Source organism: Apteryx mantelli, chromosome 3 (genome assembly GCF_036417845.1).
Source record: "Apteryx mantelli isolate bAptMan1 chromosome 3, bAptMan1.hap1, whole genome shotgun sequence".
Lineage (NCBI taxonomy): Eukaryota > Metazoa > Chordata > Aves > Apterygiformes > Apterygidae > Apteryx > Apteryx mantelli.
The window spans coordinates 62,854,500-62,874,485 of NC_089980.1; the positions used below are offsets into that span (position 1 = coordinate 62,854,500).

The 19,986-nt window shown below is 38.8% G+C and overlaps 1 protein-coding gene across 1 annotated transcript in view; it reads right to left on the reverse strand.

Moving 5' to 3' along the window:
- The window catches only part of IGF2R (insulin like growth factor 2 receptor), a 58,376-nt gene that overhangs the window by 7,663 nt on the left and 30,727 nt on the right, over positions 1–19,986 (reverse strand). The window contains exons 22-42 of the mRNA XM_067293517.1: positions 19,549–19,723; positions 18,221–18,388; positions 17,498–17,641; positions 16,630–16,808; positions 16,185–16,272; positions 14,527–14,733; positions 13,992–14,122; positions 13,175–13,272; positions 12,221–12,357; positions 11,508–11,698; positions 10,728–10,854; positions 10,214–10,336; positions 8,749–9,011; positions 6,863–7,075; positions 5,602–5,748; positions 4,376–4,537; positions 3,664–3,871; positions 3,130–3,276; positions 2,439–2,673; positions 1,313–1,449; positions 371–485 (exon numbers count right to left, since the gene is read on the reverse strand). Of these exons, the coding sequence (XP_067149618.1) occupies positions 371–485; positions 1,313–1,449; positions 2,439–2,673; positions 3,130–3,276; positions 3,664–3,871; positions 4,376–4,537; positions 5,602–5,748; positions 6,863–7,075; positions 8,749–9,011; positions 10,214–10,336; positions 10,728–10,854; positions 11,508–11,698; positions 12,221–12,357; positions 13,175–13,272; positions 13,992–14,122; positions 14,527–14,733; positions 16,185–16,272; positions 16,630–16,808; positions 17,498–17,641; positions 18,221–18,388; positions 19,549–19,723 (3,395 nt within the window). The remainder of the gene's footprint in view (positions 1–370; positions 486–1,312; positions 1,450–2,438; positions 2,674–3,129; positions 3,277–3,663; positions 3,872–4,375; positions 4,538–5,601; positions 5,749–6,862; positions 7,076–8,748; positions 9,012–10,213; positions 10,337–10,727; positions 10,855–11,507; positions 11,699–12,220; positions 12,358–13,174; positions 13,273–13,991; positions 14,123–14,526; positions 14,734–16,184; positions 16,273–16,629; positions 16,809–17,497; positions 17,642–18,220; positions 18,389–19,548; positions 19,724–19,986) is intronic.

Sequence of the window (19,986 nt, forward strand, 5' to 3'; positions counted from 1 at the left end):
GTTCACTGTCTTTCATTCAATAAAGTCAGAATCTTATGGTAGGGAAAAAGATTCAGAAGTGAGGAGCCATACAGTGAGTTACTGGCTGTAATGAGACAAATGTCTTTTCCTAAACCAATCCACTTACCTGCTTATTCAGGTTAATCGTGACAATGTTTCCACATTCTTTTTGTAGGAGGTACAGGGGGGGAAAAAAATAATCCACCCACCATGATCCTTTGTATTATTGCAGCATTTAAGTCACCAGCCAGAACCTGATAATTCTGGGGCTGTCCAGCATAAGACAGTCACTGTCCTGGAGACTTACAGTTTAATGAAGAGGTACAAAGAAATAAGCCATAAAGATCAGGTAAACTAATTTGTTACTCACCTCTGTAGCATGGGCATGCCAACTGTTTTTGCACATTTCAATTCTATAACTGTCATTACTTTCTTGTTTTTCCTGCATTCCTGCCCACTGGAATAACTGATATACACTGTATCACCTAGAAGAAATGTATGGTGACACTCAAGGATTTTGTAAGCAGCTGTCACAAATTCCATTTGTTCATTCTCCAGAGCTCATTACTTAATACTAACTTCTAATATTTTTCATAAACCATGCATCAGTTACAGCACTTTGATAAGTCTGAGGTTTTCACTGATGACCATGTAAAAATTTCTCCTCAAACATACCCTTTGCATTCACATAGTACTATGTTCAGGTCACCAGTATGGGAATAGACAACATTTAAATTTAAGAAGTTCTTTTGACATATTAAGAGTAAATAAATTCCATTTATAAACAAGTTTAGGCAGTGAACACATTCACTACACCCCATTGTTTTTGAAGTTGGTTGCAAAACCTCCCTCATTTTTGCAAACTTAGCAGCAATTGTAAAAAGTGTCCTTAAACTGGAAACTTAAATAAGATCAAGTTTTTTTGCTCCTTTTCTGAAGGGTGAAGCCAATTAATCATCTCCCTCACATATTGCTTTTTAATAGAAAAGCTCAGTGGACACAGAACAGGTCTTTCAAAATTGGGTAAGCAAAATAACTCTCCTTCCCACAATTCACCTGTTTAACCAGCTTTAGTGTGTTCCCCTGACATAAACACCATATAAGTAGTAGTGTGGTGTGGGTTTTTTGGGTGGTGGTTTTTTTTGCGTGCACTTTTCATTATGTTTGTTTTGGGGTTGTCCCCCCCCCACAAAAGGTTCACTGGAAGAAATATTTCAGAATTTCAGTGAAGTTTTTATACAGCAATAACCACTATAGTTAGGTTGTGATATTTAACCATTTCATAGCTCTCTACAGGAACAAGTAACTATACCTGTCACATTCAGTTTCTGTGTATGAACAAGTCCGAGAACTTGAACATCTCCATTGCTGCTTTTTCTACAAATACTGGCTCTTTCAGGGCAGCCTGTGGGTCCTTCATGCACCCTCTGACAAAGATTCACATAGTACCTATAGAAAGAGAACATGATAGAGAAAATTTCTTTAAAGTCAATTTAGGCTAAACGGACAAGGCAAAATATAAACTATATAGCTTCCTAACTGAAAGCTAGTCAAGTTGAATGAAAATGAAATACTCAAGTTGCTGAACAAACAAAGCACATGCTAAGGTTCAGAAGAATATTTTTAACCATCATTTTCAAGTAAAACTACCACACACCAGATTGGTTCCAATTTCCAGCTGCCCTAGATCAGAACCAACCAGTGAACTGAGTCTAAAGATGCCCAGAAGTTTGTTTTGCCCAGCTATAAAGCTTGCAGCTCTATCTTAAATAAGTGTCCTTTTTTAGTTCTATACCAGATAAGTATTATTGGAACAGAGAACTGCTAGTGAGGTGGTGAACAACAGTTCTGTCACCCCACAGCTTATCAAAATTATGGAATTAGCTGCTCTCATCCTTGCTAGTTCATTTCTATTCATTTACTGGAGGAGGTGATGACTGCCTGCCATTTATGTTTTCCTTCAAGTTCATACTGGCATGTTTTTCTGCCCAAAAATGTGTTTCAGCCTTCACAGTAGAAGAAACAAGATCCAATTAAGGGCATAATATTTTGTCTAAAGTTTGAGTCAATCTGAAAAGGGAGTCAAGATTTATGTTCAACCTGATTACAAATCAAAAGTCGCATTTATACTGTAAAGTAACTTCAGTAAGATAGTTTAAAGAGAAAGCCTTCAAGAAGCTTTTAAGTTAAATTTATTTACCCTTTAAAGAGTTACCAATAGAGGGAGAGGGTGAGGATTAAAACGGTAAATATCCACCCTCTTCAGATAAAGCAGGTTTTTTTATAAATACATGCAGTATTAAACATTGACAATTTTCACACACTAGAAGCAACTTAAACTGAAAAGTTTAAATAGACCCTGAACAGGGACCAAAACAGAAGCACTATGCCATCTTACAGCTTCAACTATATTGATTAGCAAGCTGGGAGTTACTCACGAGTTTCCATTGTGGAAAAAGATCCATGATCCTGTCAGGGAAGAGAGCATTCTCAAGTCATAAGTTCTGTGTTTTTGGACAAACTTGCACTCCATCTTCTTAGGAGGACAAACAGCCTGTGTCCTCCATTCAAATGTCACAGCACAGCCAAGCGTCTCGCTCAGAAGGCGTGGACTCCCATTGCCAGCATTCTCATCACACATGAAGATAATGGTAGATTCCTTTTTTCCAGTTGCTAAGGAAGAGAGGTGGAAGAAGAACAACACCTTGCAAGAAGTTTTCAGGCATGCAAAGTTTTTAGCGTTGTAATTCTAAGATATGAGCAGAAGTTTTAACCGGGTATTGTTTAACATAGTTGAGACCTAAATGGGTATGACATGGCAGTCATCTTCCCTAGGTTAACTTTCATGACTTTTAGAAAGTTGTGCAACTCTTTCTTCCAAGATGGATGACCTCCATCGAGGCAGAGTATTCACCACTTATGACTTAAAACCTCAATTTCTAAAGGCTTCAGTTTCTCCTTTTACTTTGCTCACCCACTTGGATAAAGTGAAGTTTGTGCCATACATTCCCTTGCCCACCCCATCCTTTCCTCCCACCACATTACACCAGTGGTCTTCTGTCCCAGACAAATAAAGGCTAACTCTGCCTTAACTCAGATCATTACACATTAAATATAGGAAATTTTTACCATTGCCACAAAATCCCCACTTTCCATCTCCCTGGTAGTTTTCAGTTGTAGCACACCACGGTCTATTCTTTTCTTCCGTAATACATTCCTCATAGCTCTTCCCTTTGTACTTGAAGGGGAACACACAAAGCTCCCCTTTTTCAGTCACTGAGAAAGAAGGGTACATTCACTTAGTAACATGCAGTGGAAGAGCAGGCATATCCAGAGCCAGCACCACATCTGAAGCCTGCACTTCTATACTATTTAAGAACAGTCATGAGGCAGAGAAACACTGAAACATAGAATTTAATATTAGGATGTAGTATACAGTTAGTTATGATCACCCCTACAGAAAAGCTGCACTCTGCACTCCCTTTTAGCCAATATTTGTTGAGGCTGCAGATTAATACAATGCATTTGATTTAGCAGGACTACATGTTTTTATTTAGGCATGCAAAACCCACATTGCTTCCCTCCTGTTGTCACAAAACTCTGATTCAAGGGTAAGAAAGCTGACAAGTCTTTACTGTAAAGAGTGGATCTGCTGGATCTCACCTGGAGGGCACCGATCACCGCCTGTATACTGCAAGATGACCGTTTCATCCTGGTGGCTATAGTCCATTTTCATTTCTTTTACATTTCCAAAGGATGACGCACCATTTTCCGAGATCAGACACACAGCCCCATCCTTGCATTTCCCCTGGGGCATGTCTGCTGCCTTACTGCACACACCAACATGGTAACTACTGGATCCAGAAAGCACCTGTGCAGACACCCAGAAGCATCATCAACAAGACAGCCTTTTACAGCCTGCGGTCAATACTTGCAAAGTATTACCTAAGAGCTTTGAGCCAAGTCTCATACAATATTTGCAAAATGCAGGTGGAGAAATTGGAACTAATTTTGCAAGGCTGACCTTCATTTAATGGCAAAGTTGCAGACCAAGTATACCCACAGGGCCAAGGATATAACCTGTTCAGTAGAACTTTTTCCACATTCAAGACCAAGTCAAAATTCTGCCTCACGTGAAGAGTTCCACCCTCCTTCCCCATCAGGGGACTCATGAATTTACCTCTCAAAAATAAAAAAGACAGCATTCTAATGTCTTTTTCCTCTGCTAGACAGCAAACAAATATGAACACTGACCAAAGCTGCAGCATGCTCTTCAGTCTCCTTTCACACCCTAGAGAAGATGTCAAACCCTCTGCTTCAGCTTCAAAATGTTGATAGTGATGAGCAATATGATCATGCCACTAGAATGCATTACCTTATATGATCTTCCAGAAAGGCTGGTCAAGTTAAAAGTATAGTGTAATTGTTCATCAGTCACAGAGCAACCTGAAGTTTTCACTTGATCAGGACACACAACTGGAGTTTCCCATTCAAACACAAAATTGCAGTCAAGTTTCCTTATCATCTTCGGCTTGCCCTGTTACCAAATAACATAGCAAGAGACATTAGGTTTTCTGGGTTTTTTTGTTTGTTTTTTGTTTTAAACAAAAAAGTTAACCTCAGTTATTACTGAGGTTAGATTTCACTAATGGTAGGGCTAATTTGTCATCTCAGTATTACAACTAGTACTAAAAAAAAAAAGCTGCAGGTAAAGTACTTTCTACCTAGCTTCAGAAAACACTCGAATTGAAGCAGGCAAATTCTTATTAATTAGGGTTAAGATTTTGATGTTCAGCTTAGTTGAAAGCAGGAACAAAAATGAAATGCTGTGTTGGTCCATGGTAGGGAACATTTTGAAGAGTTCACCAAGTTCAGGTCAGGACAGAATGTTGTTTCCTTTATCACCATATTTTAAACAAAAATACAGATGCAGGCTGTGTTATTTTCAGAGCTGCCCAGATTTCAGCTCATTTCCCATGTTGATGGACAATGGTTCTACTGAGCATCTCCAACAAGCTCTAGTTTGTCAGTCATCATAAAGTGCTTCCTCTGAATGCTTTAACAAAAGCAGTAAAAAAATTCAGGACATGTCAGGTTTATATAGTCATAGTGTTCAGATATCAGCCCTGAACAAAAAACTAAGTCTCTAAAAGCAGATTTTTAAAGCTGTGTAATTATGGAAAGAGTTACAATATAGGGCAAATATTTCATAGATAAAAACACGTATAACTGTGTAAAGTTATTGTGTTAGCTTACAGAAAAAGGTCAAGCTTTTGGATCAAGGCACAGTACAAGACAGCATTAAGTTTAATGTCAACAATAAGTAACCAGTACATTCCTTCAGTGGAATCTGATCCCCAAAACCATCATAATCAGATACTCCCAAACCTAAAGATCATGTAACTCTGAAATTTTGCTCAGTTAAGTCTATAAATACCAAGCATATTCCTTGCTCAAGTATGAGACAAGCTTGTTAATCCATTCTTACATGCTAGAAACAAATTCTTGATTTAGTTATAAGCAAAGCTAACATTCTCACTGGTTACTACCCATTTTCCACTGCACTCCAGGATCAACATAAGTTTTTCATAGGTATCTTACCAGACTAGTTCCTTGGCTGCAGTGAAATACAATGAGAGAAGTATAGTTCAACTTGTTTATCTGGCAAGGAGTAGTGCTGTTGTAAGTGATGTAAACTTCATTCACTGCCTCATTTATCTTAGGAGGTTCAGTAACACGACCAATATCCTACACAAGCAAAAATAGGCATTAAAAAAACAGATGAACTACTAGATTTCAGATCAGTTCAGAACCCAGAGTTTCAGACCAATTCAGAGATTTATCTGTTAAGCTTACAAAGGAGCACAAATACTATGCACTTTTGAAAAATGCATCCTATATATCCAAAGAACAGTTATATTTCAATTCTATCAAAACAGAAGTTGGACAGCTCAAAACACCCCTCAATTGAGCTTGACACAAGCCAGGGAGGTTCTGCATCTTATGGGCAGTATTTTTTAATCATCAGGCCAGAACAGCTACATACCACTTAAAAATAACATTATATTAACGATGGAGTGGGTTTTGTAGATTAATGTGGAAGTTCATAGAAAACTAAATCCACTTTTTAATGTGCATCTTCTAAAGCCTGCAAAGACTACTTCAAAAGGTAAGAGCCTCCAGCATCTCTCAATGTAACATCGCGGAATACTACAAGCTATCGCGGAATACTACAAGCTATCGCGGAATACTACAAGCTATCGCGGAATACTACAAGCTATCGCGGAATACTACAAGCTATCGCGGAATACTACAAGCTATCGCGGAATACTACAAGCTATCGCGGAATACTACAAGCTATCGCGGAATACTACAAGCTATCGCGGAATACTACAAGCTATCGCGGAATACTACAAGCTATCGCGGAATACTACAAGCTATCGCGGAATACTACAAGCTATCGCGGAATACTACAAGCTATCGCGGAATACAAGCGTATTATTTCTGCACATCAGAATGGCACTAAGAGGCTTTTTGCTTCCCAGGCTCAGTATTTGGCATGCAGCCCTAAGTGAAAATTTTCTATAGTGGTTTTTCATATTTGTCATTGTATGCATTGAAAACAAATCTGCAATATTATGGAATCTTCTACCTCCCAAAAACCACTGGGGTTCAGGATGTGTAAATACTTCTTACTAGGGAAAAGTGATGAAAGGGAATTTTGCAGAGTATATTTTAATTTAGTATTCCATTTATTTCTCCCATTGCCAAGCCTCCAGCTCAAATCAGGTCTCTGGACAGGGATATTGTTTTAAACTAGCAGAGAAGTTTACGTTCCAATGTTTCCAGGCATACTACTTACTATTGGTGGTCCATTAACAGGAACCATGCAAACAGCTGCTCCAGGTGGGCAATTGACATCTTTGATAGGATTGAGAGGCTCACAAATATTGATGTAGAAGTCTGGAGAAGCATCCATTGCAGCTTCGTCCACAAATGCCTCATAATATCCAGAGCGATGGATCAGAGGAGACAGGTCAATAACAGAACTCCCATTCAACACTGAGCACTTCACCTATAAAAAGGTATGTTTTATTGCTATCCACTTTAGAGACAAACATGCTCTCCTTCACAGGGAGAGAAGTGTAGTTGCACTTAAGTCTCAAATTTTACTCAAGTAAAGCAGCATTTGTTACGATTTTTGTTTGGCTACAGATACTAAGCACCCACAAGCTGCACATGAAAGAGTCCAGTTCTTAAAAACATGCTTATGGAATGCAGTCTATATCAGAACATCAAGAGTTAAAGCTTTAGCATGCCCATCCCCCCTACATCATGGGACCATTTCTCATAAACAAACTTGGTTATAACAGTGTAAAGCTACTGCATTGTAAGCTGATGGCTTGAGTACTGCATTTCCTCAGAAGCTATTTCAAACACATTCTCAAAGTATATAAGCTTACTGACAACATACTAGAGATTTTATTCTTGTTTAAGTGTTAGATAAGGAGAAACTGCAGCAAAATTATTATTGTTTCAGGACAAGTGATCATCACTACCTAGCCATTACTATTCATGAAATATCTAGAGTCACTGTGGATACACTGAAAAAAAGGTCAGAAAGGCATAAACAATCACTGAATAAAGTTAAGAGGCTGGAGAACGCAATGTCTTTATGCAGTAGGGATTTATAGGCACACTGTGGTGCATACGGCTGTAGCCTTCTCTCCAGTAGTATGCAACAGAATCTTACAAGAGGCTGAAGGAGGGAACATACAACATAGGTCCTTTCAGGGAAAAGAAAGCTGGAAAATGTTTTTCTGATGGGAAGTGAGAACTATAATAGTACTGAGACTGTGACTAGGGAAAAAATAACCTGCTGTGACAGTCACTCTCTGCAAAAGTATTTGAAGTAGCAAGAAAATTTTTGACAAAAGTAGCTAACAAAGCTTTCTTCATGTGACCTTTTCACTTAAGGAAGCCCAAAGCATGACTGGGTTCAAAGCAAGACTGGGCTGATTCGCAAAAGGTACTGTTCAGGTGCTATTAAGAACTGACCTGAACTCACCCTATAGCTCAGGGAACACAAACTTAAGCCATTTAACCTTAGACTCTGACCCTTTCCTGGCTTTTACGCTGTATATCCACCACTGGTAACAGCCTAACTAGCTAAAATAAGACCAGCTCAAAGTTTTGTCTGGAACACCAGTTGGTCTAGAGTTTACTAAATAAGGATATTACAGCATGCATTATAGGCCAAAGGCAGATCTGAAATTCATGCTATCAAGGTTGATCAAATCAGGTACTGTACTGAGCAAGCCTGATCATATTTGCCTGACCTCTAGATACTTGCTGAGAAACAAAGTAGACTTAGGCACAGATCTCCATCCTCAGCTCAACCTAAACCATTGCTTGCCTGTTCTGTTGGAGAATCTTAACCATGAATTCCCAAAAATCAGCCTAAGGCTTCCATTTGAGCTGTATAGCAGCTAAGTAGATTCACAGAAAGGTTGATCTGGAGTTAATGCTTTAACTTGTTCACCATGTTCACCAGAAATTTGATCAGTATTGTCTCTGCTGTAGAAGTCCCGTTAAAGAAAAAAGAAATGAGAACTTCTGTATTAATTTGGGTCCTCTGCTACAGAAAGTGTCCTGTCTCTCAAAGGTTTTAAAACATACATTGCTACTATGCCTAAACCACTGGAAACTTAGTCCCACAGAAAATTGTCTTCTAGAGGTAATTCTCACCTCTTCCTCACAAGCCAAGGAAGTATGCCAAGAGAAGTAGTTAGTGCATGTCTGCTCATCAAGGGACAGAAAAACAGGCCAGCTATCATCTCCTGCATCAGACTTGCAAACAAAGCTAAAATAGCTTTTATGCTTCAGTTCAGGGTCTGCAGGGCAAGGATCTCCATCTTCATAAACAAGCTTTAACACTTGATCTTCGTAAGTTAAAATTTTACTTAGCTTTCCAGCGTTAATCGGTTTTGAACCACCAGTGATGCAGACACCTGAAGTGTAAACAAAAAAACCAAAGCATATCAACCACCCTTCCAAATTATATTAAACAACTACCTTGCAACATGATCTTTGCATGAAACAGGATGTCTGAAGGGCAAAAACAAGTTTTTTCCAAATAGAGTACTTATTTTGCTTTTTCTTAACTCGTACAGTAATACAATTGTAAATATTTCTGCTACAAGTGACCAAACTTTTCTACAACATTCCTTTACATAGTACAAAGTAACCTGTGTGAATTGTAGGAGTTTCTTCCCTATCTTCCTCCTAACCATCCCCTCAAGGAAAGAAAGTTAAGATTTAATCTCCATTTATTTTCCTAGGAAAGGCTAGTTCACACTGTCTGCTATAACTATTAAACTGAGCTGCACTAAAACACAGTCCAAATACTGTCTTTGACACTTGTTAACCAGTGGAATGTATGCTATACATGCTATAAACTATACACATTTAGACAACCACAAAGCATAGCTTTGTTACTTCTCTGAAAACTAGGGGATTAATGCTAGATCTCAACCAAGATTACACATAATTTTAAGTTGCTTCTAAAAACCAAATCAATACAGTATTTTCTTGTAAATATGCAAAAAGTAATCTTGTAAATTCATGTGATAGTCTTATAGCACTTAAAAATGCTCAAATATTGTCTCATGTTCATTTGAGAGAAGGACCATCCAACCTGCCATGACCAGCAAGAAGTTTTAGTAAAGTTTCAAAAGCGGCTAAAACAGAGTCAAAAGCTACAAGAGTTGGCAGTGGGTTTAAATTGAGAACACAAGCCTGAACACGGATGTGTTACAGCAATAGATCACCATGCAATGTTTGTGCCCTCAGCCCACTCCAGCTAGAAGCTTATACCCTACTCCCCTTTCGATAGCAGCCAAGAGGTGTAGCAGCAGCGTCTACAGTCTTGTCTTTGTGGTCCACATGAATACCCACCCATTCAGACCATAGAAAGTGGACAGGAAGCAAGGCCACTTAAGGCTAGGAATGGAATATGATATGAATAATTGTTCCATTTCTTAGAATAGTTTTAGATTTTTTCTTAGTTGATTCAGCCATACAACTGTTTTCTTCACTCTTTCCATGTCTTCAGTAAAACCTGCCTCTCATTTTACTGTAGACTTGAGCACAAATAGTTCCTCGGGTACCCTATAGCCTGTGATTACTGTACCGGAGAGAGCGAGATGCTTACCAGCTCCATTAGCACATGAACTTTTAGTTTCAGCACACACATTCAATTCAATTTTTCTGTTGTGAGAATCATAGATTGTGTAGCCAGACTCTCGCTTCAGTGACGTCAAATCAAAAAGATGGCCTGCAGGCAGATCAGGGAATAAGTCAATCTTTTTGCAGATTCAAAGTCAAGATTTCTGTTTCAAAAGCTCTCAGTAACTTCGTTTAGTAGGAGAGTCAACCAGCCTCTCTTGTCTGCTAACTTATGAATTCTCAACTCTTTGGCCTTCTATTAGAGGCAAAAATCTAGTTTCAGGACAGCTATATAGCAAACTCCCTACAGACCATTTATTTCCCAAAGGACAACACAGTAGTACCTTACAAGATATTTCTACCCACCAGCTTGTTAGTCACTATCCAGAGAAGATCTGCCACATTGTCCTTCTCTAATAAAGTCCCTCAAGAAGGCAAATGCAGTAGTGCTGCTCCCAGCAGCCTCCTCTGCACATAAAATTCTCATGCCCTCTCCTTACCTGTTGCAGGATTGGTTACCCAGCAGTCATTTTGCACATTGCTTTTAAGAGGACACGCAGCAGCCGTGAACCATAAGAAGGTATATTCACAATCTTCAATGGCCGTTATAAGTTCTGGCTTTGATTCCTAAATATGAATCAATGGAGAGCTACATCTCTACAAAGTGATACTGTAAGATTTCATGCCACAGGGTTATCCCTGAGCTTTTAGTTCAGTTGAATTCAAATGCCAATCCTTGGACTCCATATCCCACCCTGCTCCAGTGAATTAACTCAAGTCTACAGTAATTAACTGAGGCTATTTCATACACACAAGACAGCACAGAATCATTATCAGGAACAATAAAACTGTTAAGACAGTCTACTCAGGCAACGAAAGACCCAAAAGGTGAGGGTAAGACACCTTGCCAAACAGATTATTTAATATCAAGGCACACAGATGTGTAACCAAGAGTTAAAACTACATGGCCAATAGTATTATTTATTGCTCTAAACACTTCCTAGCCTGCAATACATTCATTTTTAAAAGACAGACAAATTGAAGCTATTACAAATGTACAGTCTACTATCACAGATTTTATCCAAATGATCTCTTAAAAACTGCTCAGCAGCTGAAGTTCAGGTTCTCTACCCCATACTCTGCTCATAAGCCTCCCTCCCATCCACTTACAGAAGACTAGGTTTGGGAATGCATATGAACTGTCCACCATTCTCCCCATATACACAAAAGTGTATACAACTCATGAAAAGGCAAAACCCTGCCAGCAGGGCCTCACTTACGAGTCTGTTTTCATCACACTTGAGGCGCAATATTGTTGTTTTCTTGCGAATTTTATCTGGGCACTGCTCTCCATTAACATATTTCAGAATAGAAATGCCGTTTTCCCACCGGGGACCATCAGCCACTTCTCCAAGACTTATACATTTTGCACCATCCATAACAGAGACAGCAGCATCAGAAGGACAGGAACCTATGCAGATGAACAAATAAACCGTAACTCTAGGTGTTAAGCCTTTCTTGCTTGGAATAAGATTCCATTACTATACTTTCAGGTATGTCATGACTGACCTGTCTTCAAGCAATCCCCGAAATCATACCCACAGTGCTTTTCTCAAACACACAAGTACCAGCAGCCACTTTGCCACCACTTTGCGCATGACCTTGAGTGAAGTAACTACTACTAGGGTGCTCAGTCTTCCACTGCACAAAAATGGGGTCAGTCTCTGAAGATGCCATGGAGAAGATTCAAGACACCTTGCTCCAAAAAATGATTTTTATCTCTAGGAGCTACAGCAGACTTTGAATCAGGAAAGAAGAGCTAGAGCGCTGAAGTTGTCACAGGAGACATTCTAGCCTTTCCTTGGTACCCAGGTGACAACTGTCTCCACATACTTTGCTTCGTAATCTTTTACTCTGAACAACAAGCAACAGCACTGTTCTACCATTCAGCTCCTCTAACCACAGCTAGAACGTATTTTTATTTTGCTCTTACGTGCAGCACCATATGGCACTAAGGATGCGCAGACATTAATATAGTATTTTTGTGTAGAAGCAGATAGAGCAATAGCCTCCCAATTCTCTCTATGCCGTGTCAGAGATGAAAGATCATAGAAGTTTCCGTCATTGTCCCTGTAAGAAGGACAGTAAAAAATTTAAATGAAAAGACATTTAAAAGTCTCTTAAATCTAGTAGCTTAAGCATTGTAACTCACAATAAAGTTAAATGTAATAACTCTACAAGCAAAGTACCATGCTGGATAAGAAGCCTACACCAGGCTCACTGCTTTCCACAAAGCTCAAACTCTCTACAGAGATAAATCACTGCATCAGCCAACCCACAGTAACTGTCCATGCACACACAGCCCACAGCCAACGCGAGAGGAATTTCAGCTTGTCATTGAAGCATGCAGTCTTTCAGTGCTTGCCAAGCACAAATGCACAGTTATAGTAGATTTTCTACCCTAAGGTAAAACACTTATCACCATGCCACATTCTCCCAGCGAGTTATTAGCTGCATTTGACCCTGCCTATTTAAGCCTTAATGAGCTAATACTTGGTCTTGACAATAGTAGATAACCTTTTCCCCAGCATAACCTTGCTTGATGAAAGTTCCAGGCAGACAGCAATAGTTACTATTTAACTAATTCAAACAAGAATGCTAGACACTTGTAACAAACATTCAAAGTTCAACCACCAATAACCCCACACCCAGTTCACTTTGACACTGTCTTTGAGTATCTTCTAGGGATTAGTGTTTTTCTTCGGTGAAACATTAGATTTACATTATAAGAGATACTTAAAATATATTAGCATTAACTACTGGGTTAGTGGTAACTGGCTATGTCAAAACAATAGCCAAAGTGGCAGCTTTGCACTGAATTGCAATAAGGCTATATTCGTTTCTGTCAACACACAGTCCCAATTTAAATAATAGAAACATGACTTACTTGTAGGAACATTCAGTAGATTTGACAGGCGGGCAGGCATATTGTGTATGCCATTCAAACATGTATGTGCAGTCTGGAGTTTCTTTCAAAAACACTGGCTGAAAGAAAAAAAAAGTTAAGAAGTTTACTTCTTCTCACTTAGACATATGGAAACTACCAAGAAGTCTCAGTCTTGCCCCTAGAAGATCCAGGAACTTGTATACACATATTCTGAGAGATGTACTATGTCTGACCAACTGAAAGCATGGCTTCTTCCAAAGCTGGGTTTAGTCACATGCACACTTCAAGTAACAGAGCAACCATTAGGAACCACTGCCTCCTCCATGAAGTCAGGAAGGGAAAGAGCAAAAGTAACCCTACGCATCACTAAAAACAGAAAGAAAAGCACAGGAACAGAGAAAAAGCTATTAAAAATGACAAGTAACTAGCTTATTTTGTTCTGGCCATGTAATACCTGCTTTCCTGCAGATTCATCCTCCCACCTTGTTTTTACAAGGGGACTGCTCTTATTTCTGTGAGAACATCCCTTCCCAACATCTAAAATAGCTTTACTAATTGTAGTCATCCCTTAAAGGAATAGCATACCATGGCTTTCCCAGGGCACGGGGAAGGTACCTTCCATAAATAGGAAATTCAAACTACCATTTGGCGATGATTCTGTTATCTCACAGGAACTTTCCATCTACAGCCTAATCTGTAAATGATTAGGCAGTCCCTGGAGAAAGCTAGTTCATGTTCTTCATCTCACCCTCCCAAACATTAAAGAAAGGGTGACCCTGGAAGACAGTATGTACAGGAAGTGTGTTCTGAAACTAACCTCTGATGCAGTCTTGTCACAGTAGAATAATATGGCTGTTGAGCGTTTGTATATTTTGTGACATTTTTCTCCACTGGTATAATTTATCATTATTAAACCATTTTTGAAAGTCAGTTTCTCCGTAAGCAAGCCTAAAAGCAAAACAAAAAAATTGAAAACAGTAAACAGCTAATCCAGTATATGCACATAACTGTAATAAAGCATCTAGCAGTAGGGTTATTGTACGTGTTATAGCAATCATTGTAAAGTACAATAAGGATGTAAGTGCTGATAGAAAGACCTCAACTTTCCTCTAAAGCCTGTTATTTAGTGAAACTATTCCAGTACAGCAGGGTTTGAGTGAGGTTTTGAAGTGTGCAGCTAACAATACACATAAGGTTTTACTTGCATATGAAGTAAAAGTGCTAGGGTGCTTTATCTCATGAGATATGCAAGATGAACAAGGGTGTAACTGAAGCTACTGTATGATATATGAGGAGTTCCTGCCCATCCTCCCACTCTTCAAGTTCCTTCCCATCAAATTCAAGTGCTGTACCTGCTACTTTTCTGAAAGTATTGTCCATTTTCTTTACTTGGCACGATGATACAGCATGAACATCTGGTTTGCAAAGTTCTGTTATCTCTCCACAGACTCTGAAGTAGTAGTCATACTCATCTGTACTCACTTTTATGTCCTTATTGGAAAGTGGCTTCAGATTATAAACATGACCATACTTTGGATCTTTCACCTGGCAATTATCTCCTTTAAAGAAAAAGTTAAGGATTTAAAATAAAATTTAGTATCTACAAGTCATGCTGTGTATGCTTAGAAAATTAAGGCTTCCTGGCATGACTAAGACCACAAAAGAAGAGATTAGTCAGCACTTTAGGGGCTTGACACTAGAGAACTTAGTCCAGCTAAGCAGGTTGTTTGAGGAAGTCACCAAGATCTAGAACAATGAGACTAAGCTACAGATGGAGCATTTCTTTTATAATTGACACTAAAGCAAGAGGAAAAGTTACACTGCAGTTCAAAAATTGTTTCAAATTTGTCTCACAGGTTCTTCCCTCACCATGGCTGAAGGTTAAGGATAGACCCAGAGACACTAAGTCCAGCACTTGTTTAATCATCTGGAAAGAACAGTGAGGTCACAAGACAGAAGCAAAATTTGTGCTAGATATCAGTCTTGTATCCTCCTTTAACTGTTATAAAGTCTGCTGAGTTAACAAATAATTGATCATATGAATTGTCAGCTACAGCTTAAGGGCATAGGGTGTGTACAGAAAAAGCTTTTGGGAAATTCTAGTTTCAAGGGTCTAATTGACTGATGCACAGCAGTAACTTGCTACTAATCTAGCCCTCAGTTTTAAAGTGAGCCTTAGTTCAGTATTTTGAAGCTTTTAAAACCACCAGGCTGTATCACATGATTACTATGCTTTGCTCAACTACCCAATAAGTTAGTATCAAGTAAGAGTCAGGACTTCAGTTTCGTTCCCTTCAAAACCTCAACTCTGTCCCCAGCATCCTGCACAATAAACATGTACTGCAGAGCAGTAGCTTGTAAGCATTTCTCCTATGCTACATGAGACCATTGATTAGTTTCAGCTATGTACAGGACTGTTGTGACACAGACACTTCACAGGAAGTCCAGACAGTTTAAAATAAGGTATAATTTAAGAGTTGCAAAACAAAGCCTGTAAGGGCAGAAAAGATACTTGTACATTCAACCTCCTATCTAAGAGTCAACTGATTCCCTCTTGCATGTCCTAGGGTCAACTATAAACTCTAATTGATACTCCTCTCTATCATCTAATAAGGGTCAAGTTCACACTACAGCTTCCTGTCTTCAGCAGAAAACAGGGAATGACCAACAGGCATAGGATCAACCTCATTTTCATAAAACCTAATGCTTGTTGAGATTTACAAGCCGCTAGCAAGTCTGCCTGTGGTTTCCCAAAGTAGCACTGTGATTTGGCCAAAGGAGACAGCATTACTGCTTTCATCTTCTTTCCACAGATAGGAAAGTCCATTTGCCTGTCATCCTAAGTGCACTTTTAAAGTTAAATGTGCAGCTTCACTTGACCAAGACTCAGAAAAGCCTTTCTGAAAAGATGCTGGCTTGTGAAGGAAAGATTTGCAGGGCAAGAAAACCTAATTTCAGTAAGTATTTCTTGTGCAGACTTGCTTGATATTTTAAAGCAAAATATGCTTACCTTCTGCTTTGTGAACAGGACAGGCTGCCAATGTTCTCCAAACAAATATAAACTCACAGTCACCCTCTTGTTCAAACACTGGGGATCCCTACAGAAGAGCCACAAAAAGCTTACTAGCAATTACATTGCAAGTTTCAAGAGAGCATACGTGCAATTTAAAGTCTTTATCAACAAATTTCAATACTCATTTTGAGCAGAGAACTGCTTTTGGTGGATAACAGAATTCCACAGTATAAAGTCAGTGTTGTGTTTGAAGCACTCAGGAAAGTGGTTGTAAGGAAAGACAAGGGAAAAGCCTATACACAAAGATACTGCTTTCTAGAACAACCCTCTCAATTCCAAGGGAAAATAAAACTATGTCTACTTTGATATAGTAAGTCCATGTCATTACTTTGACATAGTAAGTCTTAAGTCCTTATTAATAGCTATTGGCACCAAAAGTTACCATTGTTTGATCACATTGGAAGATTATACGTGTAGAATAACGTTGATTATCTTTGCATGCGTCTCCATTCAAGTAAATAATGCTTAATGACCCATCAGTAGCAGCCTGAGGATTTATCTGAATGACACCAAGGTTCTTGCTTTTATCAGCATCTTTCACACAAGATCCTATGGCACCACCTACAGGAACAAGAAAAAAAGGCTTTTTAGTTCAAAGCTTTGACAACTTAAGAGTTAACTTTATCATAAGATAGTATAATGGAGTAGTTTCAGGAGAGCTTTGAACATTAAAACAGACTGGCTCAAACACTCAAAGCAGAACACAGAAGAGTTTTCAAAATGTAGCTAGAGTCATTGTGGGCCTAAAGCCTTTGAGAAGAACAAGTCACTGCCCTGCATTCACTGGACACATTAGAATTGCACTTAAATTTATCTGCTCCCACAGACTGATTGAATGCTAGAACAGCAGGTTAAGTAAACTAAACAAGTTAGAGCTGCAATAAGACATGTCATAAGTTTTTCATTCAGGCTCCATTATGAGCTAGGAAGCCTCAATATTTAACTCACTTTTTTTTCCTCCCCTTTCCTGAAGGGTTAGGATACTTGCAAATACTGCCTTCAGTGTATTTTCCCCAAATGCCTTCCTACATTTTCAAAATGCAAGAGTTCCGATTAATATCAGGACCACTCTCCATATGAGAGTTTGTAATGCTTTATTTTAGCCTTGCATAGACCTGTATAAGGTATGTCAAGCTCAGCAACTGAGCAGGCAAGATGCAAGAAATCCCATTAAAATAACCATGGTTCTGCCATTCTGCCTAGAAGGCATCGCACCAGAAGCCCCAAGACATGCTTCCCACTTGGCTTACCAGGGCATCCAGGTACATAGGGTAAAGGCTTGCAAACATTTAAGAAGAACGTTCGCTTCCTTGCATCCTTTGAAGTGTCTACAGCAATCCATGGCTCACTCTCTTTGCTCAAGTCACTTAAGTCATACTCATTGCCAGCAGCATCTGAAAGATATGTGGTGCATACAGTAAGTTGAAACACCACCATTAGATAATTACAGCAGTATTGGGTTTGAAATAGTACAAGTTTCATTGATGAATATGCATTCATTCAAAGTCTATTTTTCAGAATAGCATTAGATATCCATAGAAGGTACTGTTTCTACAGAAAATAGAGAACAGCATTCCTTCCACAACAAGCAATTTATGTAGCTACCACAAGTACTACTCCACAGTTTACAGGCACATTTTTGCATAGGCCAAATACCAATTTAACACATTTTGTTCAGGGTTGGACTGAAGCAGCACCTAGTCACAATAAGGATTAGGGTTTTTCCAAAGTAGGTATTAGCCCTCTTGTGCACATCTATATGCTCATCATTAGCTTTTTACCTATTTTAAGTTAAAGCTGCTCCAAAACAACTATTACCTCATCTCCCTCTCCACAATTTCTATGAAGTCTAAGTGTCTTCAGAAGAGACATTCTAAACCCCATCTGAAACTCCCAACCATAAGAGGTTGTACTGTTCAGTTAATCCCTCCAAAATTTGTTATCTGGAACCCACCTAAATTCCAGGTACTTACCTGTAACCTGGCAATCTACAGGAGCAGGAGCACAGGCCAGAGCTGTATGAAACTCAAAGAAAGTATCATGGATGTTCAGTGCACTGTTTATCTCTTCACGCACAAATTTAAGCTCTCCAGGATATGAATCATTACAAATGAAAGTCACTGTGAATGTGTCCGATGTCCCTGTAAAACAAACACTTATCTAGCGCTGGTTCATTCAGGGATATTTGAATTGAAGTTTAAGTTAAGTGTTAACTTTAAAGTTTTGCAACAGCTTTTGTGACAAACTGCTTCAAGGAAAACTCTACCTTACAGTTCAAAAAGACATTTTAACAGTAAGAACATAAGCCTTCTTTAGAGACCTGTGCTAAAATGGCTAGCTGCCACAACCGACTTTTCTATGGGAGACCAGAATGCCTTGACACATTTCAGGGTCATAACTACATCCACTAAAGTGCCTTTGATCCAATATATATGAAAATCTAGAATACCTGTAAAAAAAAGATACTATCCAAGCAGCATATGGAAGTTTATATTTGTCACTGACATATCCTAGAGTAGTCAAAGCTGTAGAAACTCTCAAAGCAAGATACATGACAGCTCAATCACCTGTTTTATGCTGTATACTTGGCACTAAAACATCATGGCTGGGCAAAGAGTGAGAAGTGCCAAAGCAATCTGTCCAGAAGACCAACATCCAGGAGCATCTAAGGCTCCTGAATCTGAAACCCACTTTTCCTAAAACCCTTCTTTGTTAAGCAGCCATATGCCTTCATATAAAAGTTCTGTTTCAGTCCAATTGGACAGCATAAGAATCCAGAAGCTAAATGCATGTTTTTCAATCTTTTTGAAAAAGAGACTTGAATTCAAGAAGTGTACATGAGATACTAGAGTACCTATTCAAGAAATTCAAGTTAAGAGTATAAGCTGTTCTACATCTGAAAGATCATTTTTCAATAAGACAAGTTTAGAGAGTTACTCATGAAACTGAATCTCAGAGCAATGACTTGGAAAAGTCCATTTTGCTTGTTTTCCCAATCCAACTATCCATTTCTCCATGCAGGTAGGACTTTTTCTTACTAAGTAGATGAAAAGTATCTTGTGTTGTATTTGGTCTGTTTGCAAAAGTTTTGAAATGCAGATGTATTAGAGAAATCTGAGCAGTTTCCATTCTGCATGAAGATTTAATTTCTTCCTAAAGTTCTTACATGAACTAGCTTAAGTGACTAGTGTCAAACCCAGTAAGTTTTATTGCATGAATTGCAGTGGGAGGAATGAAAACAGTTTACAGAAAGCTAGTACAGTGTCAGTGTGAAACTCCAGTGCATATTTCCTGAGCTTACCTGATTGCACATTAAGAGGACCTCTGTAGGTAAGAGTTAGAAACCCTTCAGCAGACAGATACAGGGTTTTGTCCAATTCCACAATCCTCACTGATGTCAGGTTTTCTGCTTCACATCCAGCAGCGGGTTTTTCATTGATTTTACCACAGTCTGGCATGGGCCCACAAATGTTTAGCTAAAGTTTTGAAAAAAATATGGGTGTAAACAGTATTAATTACATTAAAAAGATTAGGCTTGCATAGCCATTTCTACATCAACTCACTCAAGAACACCTTCAAACAACATGAAACACCTCTCACTTCTGGACTGCAAGACAGCCAGCTATAGAAGAATAATATTCTCAACCTTCAACTTACATGGTCCACACATTCTCCCCATTAAGTTCAGGATGTAGTTTAGCAAGTTTATTTTTAGACTAAAAAACCTACAGTAGTATCT